We start from the raw sequence: 17,249 nt of genomic DNA on the forward strand, positions 1-17,249 counted from the left end.
TGTGGTAATAACGTCTATTTTAGGACAATTTGCTGTCCCTCCAGATTGATTTTTGTGTGTAAGCTTGCATTATTTTGCATTAAAGTCATAGCTCGTGTCCCACGATTGATTGTGTTTACAAAGAGAGAAGCTTCCCAGTAAGAAGGTCACTGAACTACAATAACCCTCAGCTTTTAGCATGCTCCTGACATGACCAAATCACTCCCTGATAAAGGCATTGTGCAGCCAGGAGCTGCTAAACGCCTTCCAGCTCCTCCTTTTGCATTCTGCCCCCTCCCTTTTTTAAATGAGAACTTAAAAAGCAAAAATGGATGCAAGAAGAGTGAAATCCATACAGACGTAGCACACAATCATATATTATATTCCCACCTTGTAAGTATATTTTGTACAAGCAGTAGTTAATTTGTAGGAGGTCAACACTGCCTATTATTTTTGGGAGAATGGGCTTTATATACCATCATTAAATCCCCAACTGAAAAAAAACCCCAACCAACCCACAAAACAAAATTAAAAAAAAAAAACACCCAAAAAAACTGGTACCCAATACCCATCATCCAAAAATTCCTACATGGGGACATGGTGGGACTGCAGCACCTGCAGCCACCCTTGTCCTACCATGTTAGAGGAAGCCAGTGGTGACTATGACTACATCTGTCAAACTGTTACAGGTGGAGATCTTGTGGAGACAGAAGTTCAACCTGCGTAGGGTTATACAAATATCCACAGGACATTCTGCGTAGGACACAGCAGCAGGCGTCAGCATAAGCAATGAATCAGGGTCAGTCAGGGTCGCTGTGGAATTGTGCTGAATGTACGGATTCTAGCTATATCCTGAAGCTCTGCATACAAAAGATATCTCAGGATGTACTCAGCACTGCAATTAGAAACGGCAGAATGACAGTGGTGCTGTGTCCAGCGTCACTTTACCATGCCTGGAACAGAGCAATGCTCCAGCTTAAATGAAAAGAAAAAAAAAAGCTCTACAATTCTGACCAGGGGGTGGGGGGGAAGGAAGGCAGCAAGAGTTCATTTTGCCTTCTGTATAAAAACAAAACACAACCCCGCTGCCCCCAAACCCCAACAACACCACCCAACACCCCACAAGTACAACTCCAGCCACACAGCACGGATCACTGGAAAGCACTAAGCCATGAAGAACCATGGCCACTTCCACAGATACAATTTTAGAACTGATATACTAGATAGAAATGAAACCTTCCCGTTTGAGAAAGATAGTACACTTAGACTTTTCATTGCTATCAGAAAGGGGAATATGCTGTCAACATATCACAGATCCCCCATGGAGAATTTTTCCTTGCTTGTAACTTTATGCTAGTTCTGCCCTAGCATAAAGAACTGGAAAAAGAGTTTTATAAAGTAGTTTTATAAAAGTTTTATAAAAGTAGTAGAAATAAAGTAATAAAAATCTGCATTTGCCCTTCTCCAAGTTAACGCAATATGGGACTGTGCCAAAGGAAGGCTCAGCCCTCCCAGCCAGGATGCCAGGCAGTTTGGCCCCTGGCTTTTGCCCCACAGCTGCAGAGTAGCAACGGATCTAATCAACTTTTGAAAATTATCTCTGGAAGTAAGGTCAGCAGTTACCTCCTAATCTATTTCTTTAAATGCACAGCACTCCACTCAGCAATTTTCTTCTCTCACTTGGACTGAGACATCATTCACGATCCTTTTCTGACTACATGCTGCTTGCAGTAGAGACCATGTTGACTACGTGCAAGTTCAACAGAAGTTTGTAGCAAGCAAGACATTCTAGTTCCACATCACAGATGCATATTCAGTATATATCAGACAACAGAACTCTGTTGGGTGTCACAAGAAAATCCTTTCAAAGGACAAACAAAACTAACTCTTGTTAATTCAGAATTTCATAGTTACAAATACCATTACTGTACAGACTAGATTTCTTCTATCCCATATCCTTACCCTTCTACTCCATTTCTCCACTCTATCCTCTTGTGTAAGTTCATCGTCTGAGAATGACCTCTCAGGCACAGAACATACCTGACTTGTTTGTTTCATAAAGCGGCTGGTACAACGCGGCTCCATTGCTAAGGACGTTTCAGCCATACCCCAGTATAAAAATATTGAAGAGAAATGCAAAAAAAAAACCCAACCCCCAAAAACTCCAGAGTGGCAATTCCCAAATTCAAATCATATGAAGAGGAAGAAAAAAATTAAGACATCCGTGTTCACTCACAAGTGGTCCTCCACAGCAGTGGATCAATCTTTACTTGTATTTAAAGGGAGTGCTATTGGGTCTGGCAGACTTGGAAGAGATACCCACACTTGGTTCTTTATCACCACAGCATTTTCATTCAATAGCACTGTGCTTGCCTCAGAAAGTGTACCCAGATGATAGGGACTGCAGAAACCACATTTACTCTGGAAGCAAGTATTTTCAAAAGAGATGTTGCTGTATTCAAACAGCACAGCTCCCTCGGATATCTTCTGTGTAACAGTCTCTAGTAACTGCATCTATTCCATGCTATCCACAGCACAGGAGGTTCCCTGCTCCTGATAAATCTTACTGTCACCTGGTCCAAGACAATACTAACCTTGGAGAGGTGGGAGACAAGAGCAAAGCAAGAGGTTTCTGCCTCCTTTGCTAAGGACCCTTTGGCCAGGCAGTCCCGGCACTGTTGGCCACCAGGGACTGGCAGTTGCTGCCACCAGGTGGCTCAGCAAAGAGGGACAGCCAGTCCCCATCCAGGGACCCGACTCCTCTGAGCGCCTGCTGCACTGCACACCCACGCACCCAGGCGGAAAGGGCAGGGGAGAAGTCAAGGAGCACTGCCCCTCTTTCTGAGGGGGGCTCAGTGGCTGCGCCAGGCAGGAACTGACTTCTCTGCTGCCTGTGCTAACCTTTCTGTAGGGGGTGGCATTGTGCAGAAAAAGCTGGGAAAAGGGATCTTTGCGAACAATAAATAAATAAGGCACAGAAGACAGCAATCTATGTGAAAAGGGAAGGCTGTACTGCACCTGCTCAGAGACACTGGAGGCTATTTAAAATTCTTCAGAAGAGAAATTCTAGTCAAAGCTGAAGCTATAAATTAACCAACTCCTGGTGCGTACTTGAGGCTCGTTATAATTAGCATCACTGGGAAGAAAGAAGAAAGAAATTAGGGACAGCTCAAAAGAGATCAAGCCAGAGGGAGAATAATTGAGCAGGGTCTGTAATCTGATCATTTAAGCCACGGGAAAACAAATAACTCTACTAGGGACAACTGTTTCAAGCTTATCATTTAAACCCTATGAGATAGATGCAAACATCTGAAGAAATTGCCTAGACTGCAGAAAAAGGGAGGTACACACAGTAGCATCATTCTCAGAGACATAAAACTTGTATCTGCCAAAATTTCCTCCTACTCTCAGGGCGTCTCACACTAAAGTGCTTTCAGTTGCACATTCAGTCCATTTTGAATTCCTCACTTGACCAGGGTGAAAAAGATTACAGGCACCATTTGTGCTGTATTTCCTCTTTTTTTGCCATTTTGATCTAATCTTGAAAAAAAAAAAAAAACCAACCCAAAACAAACGAGACTTTCATTTGTAAAGTGGTAAAAGGGTTGATATGAAATGCTATAGTCTGACTGGTGTTGGAGTTGGACAGAAATTTTCCATGTTGTGCAAAGTTATCAAAGGTTGATCATTCACTTATCTTAGATAAGCAGTTCAGTTCAGATTTGGAACATGGAAATACTTAGCAATTTCTTAGTAAATCATTAGCCTTAAAGCACATGTAGTACACTGCATTTCAACCTTCTTTAATTAGTAAAAGAATGTGTAGTGAGGGTATGGATCACTGGATGGTGAGTAAGCCTACTTCTGGTTTTTAATTTCCATTTTTTGAAGTCCATAGTCCCCATATGGACCACTTAGGCTTGTCTGACTACTGATTTACTTCACTGGTACCAGGGGCCAGTGATCAGAATAGATAAAAGTTGGAAGGCTGAGATTTTGCAGATAGATGTCTGTTTCCATTGCTGTCTCCATCCTTCTCACAGAAGGAAAACCTGAGAGATCCAAACTGAGAAAGGACACAGCTTGAGATGCACATTACACAGTGCCGTGGGGCTCTACAACCAGAAGCACTGGATCTACTGCACATAACTGGTGAAACAGATGTCGAGGAAATGAGGTAATAGCCTCACCACTGAATTAATGAAGTTGAAACCTAGTTCTTACATCCACTTAAGCCCACTTGTGGATTCTTCAGATGCTGGCATCATATGATCAGTGTTCAAAACATTCATACCAGGAATTAAGGCCCTTGTGACAATCACACGACATTATCTCACAGAGGAAATCTGATTTTAAACAAACCCAGTTTAAATGTCCATAAGCATCGTTTCCATATATAGTAAGAGATAATTAATTATTCATGCTCCATTCCTTTTGCACCTTGAAAGAAAAAATTCCTTACTGTATTCATAAACAGTTGGCTCATCCAAAAGTTTTCAAGCTAGTCAGCCTTAATAAAATCCACATGAATTTTGCACATTTTGAGTTTCCACTCCAAAACATAATGGAGCTAAATACTACATCAACTGATAAACTTTCAGCCTTGCCCTTGCCTCTCCTCCCTTAGACTACTGCTTTTTTAATTGGAGTTCTACTAGCATAAAATCAACATAAAGTTGGAATAATAAGGTTCTTTTCTGAATCTTAATGCAGAAAAGGCCAGATACTGCTTTCAGATCAAATAATAAAACTACCAGCAAAACTTACAGGGGAAGGGACGGGGAGAATTCACAAAAAAATGAGAAGCTCATCTAAAATCTCAGCCTCCAAGTATCCTCAGAGGTCATCTAGCCTCTCATTCTGCCACAAGATGAACTCCATTACATCAGTTTAGACAGTTACTTGTCTAACCTGTTTTTAAAGGCCCACAATGATAAATCTCCATGCTCTCCAGATGATACAACCCAATTATTTAGTTTTTATTTTAGGATTCCCCTTCCCAATATTTAATCAAATCTTTTGTTCTGCAATTTAAAGAATTCACTGCTTGTCCTATCCATCATGGACAGAGAAAAGGTTAGTTTTGGTCTTACTGCATCCATTTTTAGTTTTGTTGAAGGCTTGCATTCAATCTTTCTTCTCTGTGGTAACCAACTGCAAACCTTTCTTCAGAGATGATTTATTTTACACCTTTGATTTCTCTTTGTCTTCTTCTTGGTCCTTTCCTCCACCTTTCCAGGTCTTTGTGGAACTGTATGGCCCGCACCCATATGCCATACACCAACGTTAAGCAGATCACAAGGACTTTGTGGAATTCCCTTTCCTGAACTAACAGATCAAATAACATTTTCCAGTTGTCTTGAGTAACTCACCAAATACTTCATTATCCTCTGAAGACTGCTGTGTTAGCCTGGGTGCTTTCGGACTCTCTTTAGCTACTTCCTCCACCTTGGTTTCAGTATTCTGTAAAACAAACATTTCTTCAGATTAGGTCATCTTTTATAGTTATCAAGCATAAACATTCTTCAAACTTCTTAATTATGCACACATTACATTCTTAATGGATACAGAGGCATTAACACAGAGTGTTTTGGTATCTTTATTACTTATATATATATATGTGGTTTTGCAAAATACTGAGGGAAAAACTCTCAAAAAACACAGATGGTTTGGGTTTTTTTTAGTCTGTTTTAATCTGACTAGAGGACATAAAATGGAGGACTAGAGAAGAAATCTAAGAGGGACATTTAAAAATCGTGACAGACTTGTAAGTTTCCGCATTTCCCCCTATTTCACTTTCTGTCTAGTGAAATCTTCCACTGATGACTTAGTGAACCAAGAGATTAGAAGACAGCGCACAAACATTCCTCCGTACAGAGCAAAGGTAAGTGAGCTACTGTTGCTTAGGAGCAGCCATCTTCCAGTCTTTAACCACCTTATGTACTTACTGCTTAAAGCACTTATCTATTTCTGAAACAGATCTGCCAATTAGCTACCTGGTGTTAGACTGGACCCAGAAGTAAGTCAATGGCTTCAGCACTTAAACTGCCAGAAGTCAAAGCATTTCAATCCCTAGCTAGAAAAGACTGAAAAAACATAGCCTGTGCAACACTGAGTTTTAGACATTTATATTACTACTAAAGAAAAAAATAACTCATGTTTTCAAAATGTTTTACTTTGGTACTCAAGAGAAATTTACATGCATACTTGCAGCAATGCAGACAAACTACAGCAACAGATATGACATGATTCATGCAATATTAAATATTACTGAAAAGAGTTGACTAACAGTTGAGGAAGGAAAAAAGAAATGTAGCATGCATATGCTTTTTAAAGGGCAGATATTGCTCTATTTAAGTACATGCTCATTCAGAAGACCTTCTGTGGTGTTTTGGAGAAATTTATAAATTCTGATTTATGTTTTGAAAATGCTGCTACATAATCAGTCCATGAAAATTACCAGTTCTCCCTTCAGAAATGTAGCACACTTCCGAACTCTAAGTGGTCTTTTACTTCCCCTTATTAATAAACACACAGAAGATACAAGATGACAGGTAGACCAAGTCTGTCAACCTCCCTATAAAGTACAGGAGTATAAACTTAGGGCACATAAACCGAAGAGACTCTGAAGCAAGACAGCAAGCTTTGTCAGAGGAGGGGAAAAAAAAAAAAAAAAAAAAGGACAGACCAACCAACCTAGGAAGGTGGGGGGGGAGGAAGGACAGACCAACTGACCTAGGGAGCCTACTAGGTCACACAGCAGCGGACAAGAATTACAGAAAGCAGAGAGAACAGTTAAGAAAGGAGAAAATATGCTTCAGAGGAAGAAACACCTGCAGAAGAGAAAGGATTATGCACTCCCTCAAGGCACCAACCTGAGCATCCCATGTAGAAAACCCATCAGCTATGTATCTCAAAGCTGAGGAGACAGACAGTTTTAGCGGATGCTCACCTCAGTTTGGGTTAACTAGCATCCCTTGGGAAGATGGAGGGACCCAGTCAGAAACCAGCAGTGGCTATATTAGAAGACAACTTGCTTTGGGTAAACAACTTTGTGATCAGCACAAACACTTGAGCTCTTTCTCCATGGAGATCATTTGTAAGTTGTGGAGCCACCCATTTTGCAATGCAATAGTGCTGTCCACCCACACAAAGGACGCACGCCAAGGTCCACAGCATCTGTGCTGGTTTACAGAACCACTTGCACATAGAGGCCACTGATTCAGTAAGCTGCATATTAGAGTTGGGTTATCCATCCTATTTTAGTTGTTCAGTTGTTTAGTAAGCAGCAACTATTTTTATTTTTTTTTTTGTAGAAAGAGATGGAAAACAGCCTTCAACTCTGAAAAAAGCAGAAGAGGACATCTGCTACAGCAGAGTGAGCCAATCCCAAAGCAAAAAGCCACTAAAAATTGTGCCGTCGTGGTTGAGACAAAATTCATACAGTTAGATGATCAAACCAAGTTCAGGGCTTTCCCAGATGAAGAGAACAATCGAACTCCTCATCAGCCCTATTGCTTTAAGTTAAGGACAGTGCTTGTTAGCTCCATTTTCAAATGTATTCAATCATATTTAGTGTATGGTAAAGCTGGTGGTGCAGGAGGAGAGGGATTGCTGTTCCCCATGCTCTTGTTTCTCTTGGGAAATGACTGAAAGAGTCTGAAACCTTCTGCAAGAGATCAAGACCAGTGGCGACAAAATGCTATCCAACAGATACTCAGCCGTGTCTATGAAACAAGTTGTCACTCCAAGTCCTTACTAGGGAGATGTGAACATCGCTTACTTTTAAAACATGGTTTTGGCAGTCTCAGGGAAATTAGAAAGACTGAGCCCTGAAATATTTTGCTTCAAGTTAAATCACTGGAGACAAGTAAACAGCAGCTGTGCTGTCTGCTCCCTGGATGAGCCAATGTTGGTGTTGACAGACGTCAGCTCCAAGATGTTGACAGGAAAGTTGAGTGATATATCAGTCTAAAACATGGCAGTGCATAGTTAGGTGTAAGTCTACTTGGCATGGCTTCTTACACAAAATGTAAATTTAAAAAAATATTTCTTTCGTTTTATTATTTGCAGTAAAAAAATTACATGACACATTATTACTGGCACATCTGATATTCGTAATACCAAAAACAACAGAAGAAAAGTCACTGCAGAAGAACAATTGATGATCCAGATACTGTAAAACAAGTTGTTTTTTAAAATGCTGGTTTATAACATAAGATTCAGCCAGTTGTTTAATTCTTTGTTCTAGTGTCCTAAAAATTTTTAAGTCTCTCTATTAATTAACAGAAAAAGTGAAAACACATTCCCTTACATTGCCTGTACCAAGAGGGATTCTTTACCTACACTTATAAAGTGCCTATGGTCGGTTATAAAATAAAGACCCCTTACATATAAAATAGTAAATGTCATTCTATCTAGCTCTTACTTACAGGTTGAGCACTCAATGCAATTTCAGAAGTAATGTGCAAAATAGGTTTATTTTACAGTGTCTGTTCCCGAGAATTATAGCTTACACCTGATTCTAGCATGAAGTAAATATTATATATGCCTGAATTCACAAAAACTCATTAGCTCTCCCCCAAAAAACATCTCGACCACCACAAATATTAGCATTAAACTGGAACTCAAGTCAAGTTTCTTGTGATGAGATGGGCATTCTCAGTGTGGTTAGACCATTCTCTGAACTAAGGTTGCCAACCTGTACTACAGAAAAAAGCGAGGAGGACATGCCCCATTCTGCAGGTGTTCTGACATCAGGAAAGAAACCACAGAGCACCAAGATCACTACTGAAGCACACTGGAGTTGCATTCCTTATGTGAATTGGGCCACTCATATTCCAAAAATATCATAAAACACCTAAGCAGCAAGCCAGCATCTACTGCATCACAACAGCTGGTCACAGACTAGAAATACTTCTATCATTGTATAAATCAGATACAAAATAAGATGTACATATATACTGCAACTGTATATATGTGAACATGTACATATATAGCTGCTCTTGACTCAGCCCTGATAAAAATTAGAAATTGCATTATAATCTGCCACAGTTTTACAAGACATTTTTGGCCCAGCTTCCCATTGCAGCTGCTCACCAATGCCTTGTAACTCAGTTCACCTGTTTTCCCATTATCCACCTAGTGAACACCACAGTCTCCATATTACACAACATTTTAAAATTTTGATAGGTAAATATACAAATAACAGGCAGCTATCAAAATATTTGCAACAAAGAGCAATATCAAAAATAATGTTTTGGCTATATATACACCCATTACTACAAGAAGCAAAGCTATTTGTATTTTGCTGCTATCAGTGCCTGTTTAGATTATCCTTACCTAAATGGGAAATACTAAGAAATGCTAAGAAATGCTGAGTTACCATGACCTGTGTTCTGCAGGCACTACAGTAACAGACCAGGCTAATAAATGCAGTGAAGTGTATCCCATTTACTGAAGCAGCTAATTCCTCACAACAACATAGGACTTGGAAATGTAAAGTTGTACTCTGGAGTATTTAAGCCAGCTTCTTAACTACCTTGACAGTTTTGCATCCTAGTTAGGATGGGCTTGTTTGTTTTCCTTTAACCATAAAGCTGTTACTCAATTACTTCATTTTGCAAAGGAAAGACACACAGAAAAGCTGAAACTTCTCATCAGAAGCCAAACACTTATTCAAGAAGCATTAGTGTTACGCCTCAAAGAGAATTAAAGAAATTCAATCCGATGCAGAGATTGGTTTTGTCTGTGCTCTCATTCCTGCCATTTAGAATCTATTCTGTTTTCTTATTATGCACTTAGCTACTATATGTTTAGCTCCATCCCAACAGAGACAAATAAGAACAGAGTAAAATTTCCTTTATTTTCAGAAAAGTAGCTCACTGACATCAAGTTCTAAATGCAGCGAGACACCACAGACCATGAGTACACAGACTGCTGCTTTGGCAGCACAGCCATTTCTCCAGTTCCTTCTCTCATTCATTGATTCCTGTCCCGCACTGAACTCCACGAGACCCGGCAGAACTGGGGGCATGGTAAAACATTTGATTCCTCCTCTACACTAGATACACAAAATTACGATAAACAACAGAGAAGTTCCTTGTTATTTTCTTCTCAGATACTTCCAGTCTCAAAGTTTTTAGCTCCTGTCCATTGTGAGGAATTTTACAGGCACCGCTTAACACAACCGAACAGGTGCTGTGGACAACGCTTATTAGCAGCAAGAGCTCACGGAATGGCAGTTGACCCTCTTCAGGTGGGCAGAAATCTCCTGGGCCTGCGCTAACGAGCATGTTCAAACATCTTCCTGATCTCACCCATGATTTCTTAACTGTGAAGCCCCCTTCCCATTAATACAAACTCATACACATACTAGCAAGCACCAGGCTTCTTGCACAGAACGCGAATGGTGGATTTCAACAATGCCACACCAGCTAATTCATACTCCCCCGAGCAAGACTACTGCCATCATTCAGAACAGGCTTACGCCAGACAGAGGCTAGGCTCATGGTATCTCTACAGCTTCAAGCCCTTCGAAGTGTTCCAGCAACAGCTACATCAGTTCCTTCTTTAGGCCCCACCAGTCACAGAAAGGATTCAAATTTTCCTATTAATTTTCAGATAAATAAAATAGCTGGTTTAAAAGCAAGCTAATCACAATCATTATCTCCAGTTTTCTGGTATACCTTATATTCTCAGTTTAATTCCCTACAGATTCTTACATTTAGTTTCTAAAAATGCAACGCTCAAAATATCCTCTACTCAGTAACTTTATATAGAGTAATTATTCTCATGTTCCTGTGCATGTATCCAAATCTTATTTGAGATATAAGGTAACAGAATGAAAAAAATTGACAGTGATAGAAGGAGAGAGGGCTAGAGTTTTCCAGGGACCGTTTTCTGTTCTTCTCAGCTTCACCAGTATTGTGCTACTGCTGCTAATGTCACCAATGGAGAATTTCAAAAGAAGTTTCACCAAAAGGATCCCATCACTAACCACCAAGGCAGACAAAGACTGTTTGAAAAAGGTTTAAGATCCCTCAAACATATTATCCAGGTCTTTGAAGAAATATGTTCAGTCTATTTTAAAACCCTAAGATACTGAGGGCTTGCAGCAGAAAACACTGAATTCCAACTCAAAAATTTGTTACATCCCCCATTACCAGTTCAACGCCATTTTGCTATGTGCTTCCCTCTATTTATGAAAGGCATTTAAAAACTACTTTTGTTTGTGAAGAAGTTCTTACAAATTAGGTTAATGCACAGGATATCTTGCCTTTATAGCAATTCTGTTTCATTTTGAGAAAAGGTTCCTGACCACACTGGGGTTCTCATATTTTATAACTGAGCTAAAATCTCTTCAGCTGAGAATGCAACAGATAAAGACAACTAATGGATCCACAGTGTGCTACTAGGCAGCTTTTATTAGTCTGTAAGATAGTCTCCCAGTGCTGAGGAGGGATGTTGAAGCATGCAATAGGGAGAAAACAAGTGATTACATTACTGTGCCCATACCACTGACACAGACTAATTGCATTTGGGAGCAAGGTGCTAAAATGACAGACTTCATTTGGGAAACAAAACAAAAAACAGGACAGACAACCTTGTGCAGTAATCAAGGTTTTTCCATGAATACTGTGAAATAAAAAACCCAAACAAACCTAAACTCATGTACCCTATATATAGGGGTAGAGGGAGAGGAAAAGCTATGAGTGACCTGTTACTCTGCAGGTACTCTAAGACACTGCCAGAATCAGGACTTCTCGTGGAACAGCAAGGAATTTGCAAAACAAGTGAAGACAAGACACAAAAATATGCTCCAGCTCAATATTTTCAATCTGAAGCAAGAATCCTGTGACATGTCTTTCACCCTGTGTGCATTAATCCTGAAAATGTACACAGGAAACCTGAACATGAATCACATAAAACTCAGACAAGCACGGACAGGACTATGACTTGCTGTTTACTCTACGAATCCCATCCTGGTCTTACAGAGCAGGGCAATCCCCACCACATCAGCTGTACAAGCAGCACAGCGGCACACACAATACACAACTGTGAAAATCAATAGAGGATCAAAACCACTCCTGGGAACACACTGAGTTTCGACAGCCTCCAGAAAACTTGACCCAATACTAACATTATTAAAGCACAGGTGCTGCTTGCTTTGAACCCAGGCAGTCTCTCCTATAGTGCCACTGCAAACAGCATCTGGCAGGCACGCTGGTGGATGCAGCTCTTGACCTAATGAGTCAAAGAGGAACTGTAACAACACTTGCTGAACAAAACCAAAAATAGGCACTTTGGACATCAAGCACAACAGCAGTTCTTTTTTTGGAAAAGGTTTTTAAGCAGATTTCCAGAATAATATGAAGAGCGACAGCTATCAATACTGATGCTTTCACAGTCCACTTTAGCCTATCTAGACTGAGTATTCACTAATTTCCTTTCCTTTGAGCACTCATTTTGGCCATGTGCTGAACAAGTACAAATATTTCACTCTCTATTTTTTCAAGAAAAGGAAGTGGTTTAAGTCATAAACACAACATTGATGCTGCAGCCTCAACTCTCAGCCTATCTCCTTAAGGGCTTTATAAATACATTGACCAAGAGCAGTGCCTAACCCCAGCAGACTAGTAATTTTCAAATGTCACCACCTGAGGCCTTTCTGAAGGGTAATAATTAAAAAGTGTACAAAAGCAATCCTGTTTCCTCTGCTAATTAAACCATTTCTATATTCTTGCATTTCAATAAAATCTGAAAATAATTCATACAGAAATCTGATACACCAGAAAGAAAAAAAAAGCCATCTAAGTATCTGAATACTCCATGTATGCTAAAAGTACAACAGAGGTGCAAAAACTAGCAACTAGTTACAGATGACACACAATAGTTAATAGTTAAGAGGAAAAAAAACCAACAAAACTATGGCTGTTAAAAAAGTGCAAAATAACAGTGCACGAGTCAGGGAGAGAGAATTACAAATATTTCAGGCTTTCTTCCAGGCAAAAATTGCCTTTCAACCTTGTACATTGAACTTACCAAATTACAAACTGAAAGACTCCAACCTGCAATGAATAAAAAGCAGAATGCTTGCCACCGAGATCCTCAGCCTTGAATCCTCCTTAGTGGTCTATAAAGGACTGCTTGCGGCAGTAAACCTGTTGATTTGCCCCTTTTAACCACAGGAAGGGAGAAGAGAGGAAAGAGGTGGCAGCTCTCTATGGGGAGCACAACGCAATGGCACAGCACAACACTCAGCAGCACTACAAACTTGCCTCAAAGCAATGCCACAAGGATTTCTGCAGGGTGCTAGACTGCACAGCTGCGTGTGTGCACTTCCACAAAGCAGCACTGAACAGCAAAGGAAGCAAAGGCACTGAGAGAGCTCTTCCAACATTTCCCTCTGGGCAACCTAGAATATGGCTGGCCACAAAGCAGTAGGTTTGGGAGACTTCCATCATTACAAACCACACTTCAGTGTAGAAGTTACCTGATGTCGCGATACTCAGGGGAGAGAGTACAGCCATCTCCCAGGCTGCCACCAACCACGCTGACTCTATGGCACTGCGTCTGCCTGCCGCTTGGGTGGGTGCGGGGGTGTAAATCATGCCTGGAAGTGACATCCAAATCTGCTTCTTCACACAAAGGGATGCCTGCAGTGCCCCAGGAACAAGATGATACTCAGAGTGTCTTAAAAGAGTAAAACTCAAATCACAGAATCCCAGGTTGGAAGGGACCTCAGGGATCATCTAGTCCAACCTTTCTAGGAAGAGCACAGTCTAGACAAGATGGCCCAGCACCCTGTCCAGCTGAGTGTTAGAAGTGTCCAATGTGGCGGAGTCAACCACTGCCCTAGAGACATTATTCCAACGGTTGACTGTCCTCACTGTGAAAAATACTCAGTTGAATCAAATGTTATTATCTTCCTCCCATTATTTTCAGTGGAATAGATTATAAAATGAAAGTTGTTGCAGAGCATCTCAGAAATATTCACTGTAAAAGTATCAGGCCAAAGAATGATGCAAAGCTATTAGAAATTAAAAACCTAGTTGAAGATGTCCCTGCTCACTGCAGGGGGTTGGACTAGATGACCCCTAAAGGTCCCTTCCAACCTAAACCATTCTATGATCCTATGAAATTAATCAGTCTGCCACCTTAGCAGCAAAAAAACCCATCTTTTCTGGGCCCCCAGCTGTGAAAACCTTCTGGCATTTGCAGTACTCCAATTGACAGTAGACAGGTATTTTTGACAAAAGCCCATCACAGTTGATACCCTGACTCTGCAGCCTGGCATTACCCTCGTTAAGAAAAAACAGGTAAGGTTTCACTTGTCAATATAAAAGTGGTTGACTCCACAAGCCTGCAGAAGTGAAGTGGAACACACGTGACTATGCGGGCTACAAAGAGCTGAGGCGTAATTGTGCCAACTAAACACAGAGATAAGGAACTTCACACCCAACACAACAGTTTAGCTCTGCTCAGTTCCCCAGCAGCAAACCAGATTGCAAGGAGACCAGAATTTCACTTCTGGTATTTTATTCTTAATTCCAATACGTGCAACAACCAGTCCTTCAGTGTGCAAAATAAACACGTCAGCATGTATGTCTGGGTCATTTCTATATATAGTTGAAGACTGAACTTTACTGAGGAACAAAAGCATCTTTTAAGTGCTTACTTTGTGTTAAGAGTGTACCACCACAAAAATCAAAGGCTAAAATAGTAGACAACTTTAAAGGACTTTCTTGCTGTTCTACTCACAGTGATACATTATACTAATCCAAATCCCCTCTGAGCTTAATGAGTAGGAAACACGTCCTGGAACTATTGCCACTGCCTATCAAAAATGGAATTTCAGCTTCTTAAATTTAATTTTCATTTCCCAAGTCTTAGCTTATGAGGAAAGAAAGCTCACAAAAAAGCACTTTAGATGCAAAATTACATCCCTTCAACTCCCTAAAAACTAGCAAGCCATTTTCAGCATTGAAAAAGCAGAATTCACACTTACTTGCCAAGAATTAAAAGAAAAATCAAATATAACACCAACCAGTTAATTTTAGAAGGGAATTTTTCTAATATATTGATTTGGAAGGAAGATCTTTTTCATGGCTTTAGGTCACTTGGCAGTCTCTAGATTTGTAAAATGTTTTTCTAGGCCAAAGCTAAGAAAAATTTTACACACAAGTTGCCTAATATTAAAACATATTTTATTTACCTACAAGACCTGTAGGTTCAAAGGAGATTTTGACCACTGAGAGTTTTTGGTACTGACCAATGCATTTGTTTCTGCACTACGATGAAATTATCAAATGTTTCTTAAGTCTTGTACAAAAAGGGTATAGGGTTTTTTTGGGGGGTGGTGGGTTGTTGAGAAAAATAGAAAAAAAGACATCTTTCTTTCAAAAGTATTTTAACCCAGAAAGCCTGACATTTCAACTCCTCAACAGCGTGCACCCCTCATGGCCCCAGCCTTGTCCCATACACTAGGCCTGTCTCCTCCCTCTTCACCGTGCCCTCAAGCTGGGCTGCCCCAAACACTTGTTGGGCCCTCAAGAGTCAAACAAGGGGTGGGAGAGGTGCTAAAAATAATCCTTCTTAACAACATGATGGGGAGAGAACTGAACCAGACCGGCTCTTGGATCCAATCCATCACACAGCCTCCCCCCAACCCTGCCCCAGTTTTAATGGGAGAAACAAGGTTTGCTATGCAACATTTGGTTAAGGGGGAAGCTGCCATGAACTTGCCACCAGTCACACCGTATGAAGTCTTTGTATGAATATTCCCATCCATCCACCCAAGACAAAAAATTATGGACTTTGTAACTGAATGACATTAGCTTTTCCTCTTCCCTGTTTGATTTAAACAGGCCAATATTAAATGCATGATCTTTAAAGAAACTGAGTTTTATTACTCTGCGCTCCCAGAATGAACACAGCTCCTCTGCATAGTATAAATAAACACACAAACACCACTTAAAAGAAAATATTTTCAAACGTCAAGATTTATGGGGGTGATACTTACAAAATAATCAAAATGTGATTGCCCTTTTCAAAGGGTAAATAAAGATTTCAGATAACAGTTTTGAAATACATTTGGCATGGAAGTAAGTTTTTTTAGTTAAAGGAAATTGATAAAGGCACAAAATAGTGGTTTACGATCACAAAATCTAGTATGACACCTTTTAACTGCTGCTTAAGCAAGCTAAAAAAAAACCCAGGCAAACAAACAAAAAAACCCCACCTCTATTCACTTCCAAAGCATATGGTTTTGTAGAAGATCTCCAAAACTGAAGCTTAAGTAATCAGCACAGAATAGTGATCAGGAAAGGGCAACTATCAAGCGAACAATTACTGAAATCCGGTCTCTCGGTTGTATTTTGACAAGTAAGTGCATCTAGCAAATCCCACAGGCGTCAATAAACCTCCACGCACAACAGTGAGCACAAAAGTCAGAATGCTTCCTTGGTTCTACTGGCTTAGTGTTAGATTCACTACCAATGCTTGTCTAGAGTTCAAGGAGTGTCTGGATGATACTCTTAGAAAGAAATCCAGTAAATACAAATTCAACAAAATTCCTCTGGCACTATGACTAAAATACATTTTAAAATACTTCATTTTAAGAGACAGACTTTGCCCATCAACTCTCAGCAACTTCAATTCTCACGCAAGACAATTATCAGGAAGCAACAGAAAGCTAAATGCTAAATTTTGATATAAAAATCATAAGTCAGGAACAACTACCTTTTCAGAGAGCCACAGTACTATCCCAGGGACTTGGTCACCTAATGTCCAACTGCGGGCCCAAATCTGTCAGACCTTCCTTTCAGCAGGCCTCTGTAAGTCTCTCAAATATAAACCAAATGTGAACTAGCAGACAAACTGTCAATGACATGTAAGTAAATTTACTCTCTAAATAGGAAGAAAATCTTAGATATTTCTCTATGTTTAGTAAAAAAATAAATAAATTCCATAATCCATCCTAGAGCCAAAGAACTAACACTGAAATGTATCCTAAAAATATTCAGAAAAGTATTGTAAAGCCATTTCAGAACATATATTATAATCAATTTATTATTTGCCTGAGGCATTTGAAGAGGAGCAAAACAAAGATCCCTTCCCACTTTCACTAGTTACCTTACCAACCACAAAATGCAAAATCTAAAGAGAAGATTTACTGATTTCTGAAATACTCTAGCTGTCAGTCATTTTTCAAGAAACTGTGTAAACTGAACGCAGAGGACTGTCATAAAATAGACAATAAATAACAC

General features: G+C 40.0%; 1 protein-coding gene across 4 annotated transcripts in view; it reads right to left on the minus strand.

Annotated features, from left to right (window-relative positions):
- Positions 1–17,249, minus strand: part of MBP (myelin basic protein) — a 121,465-nt gene that overhangs the window by 57,325 nt on the left and 46,891 nt on the right. For all 4 annotated transcript variants that reach the window (XM_064443131.1, XM_064443132.1, XM_064443129.1 and 1 more), the window contains exon 3: positions 5,352–5,442. In XM_064443131.1, coding sequence (XP_064299201.1) covers positions 5,352–5,442 — 91 coding nt within the window. The remainder of the gene's footprint in view (positions 1–5,351; positions 5,443–17,249) is intronic.

This window comes from Phalacrocorax carbo, chromosome 2 (genome assembly GCF_963921805.1).
Source record: "Phalacrocorax carbo chromosome 2, bPhaCar2.1, whole genome shotgun sequence".
Taxonomy (NCBI): Eukaryota; Metazoa; Chordata; class Aves; order Suliformes; family Phalacrocoracidae; genus Phalacrocorax; species Phalacrocorax carbo.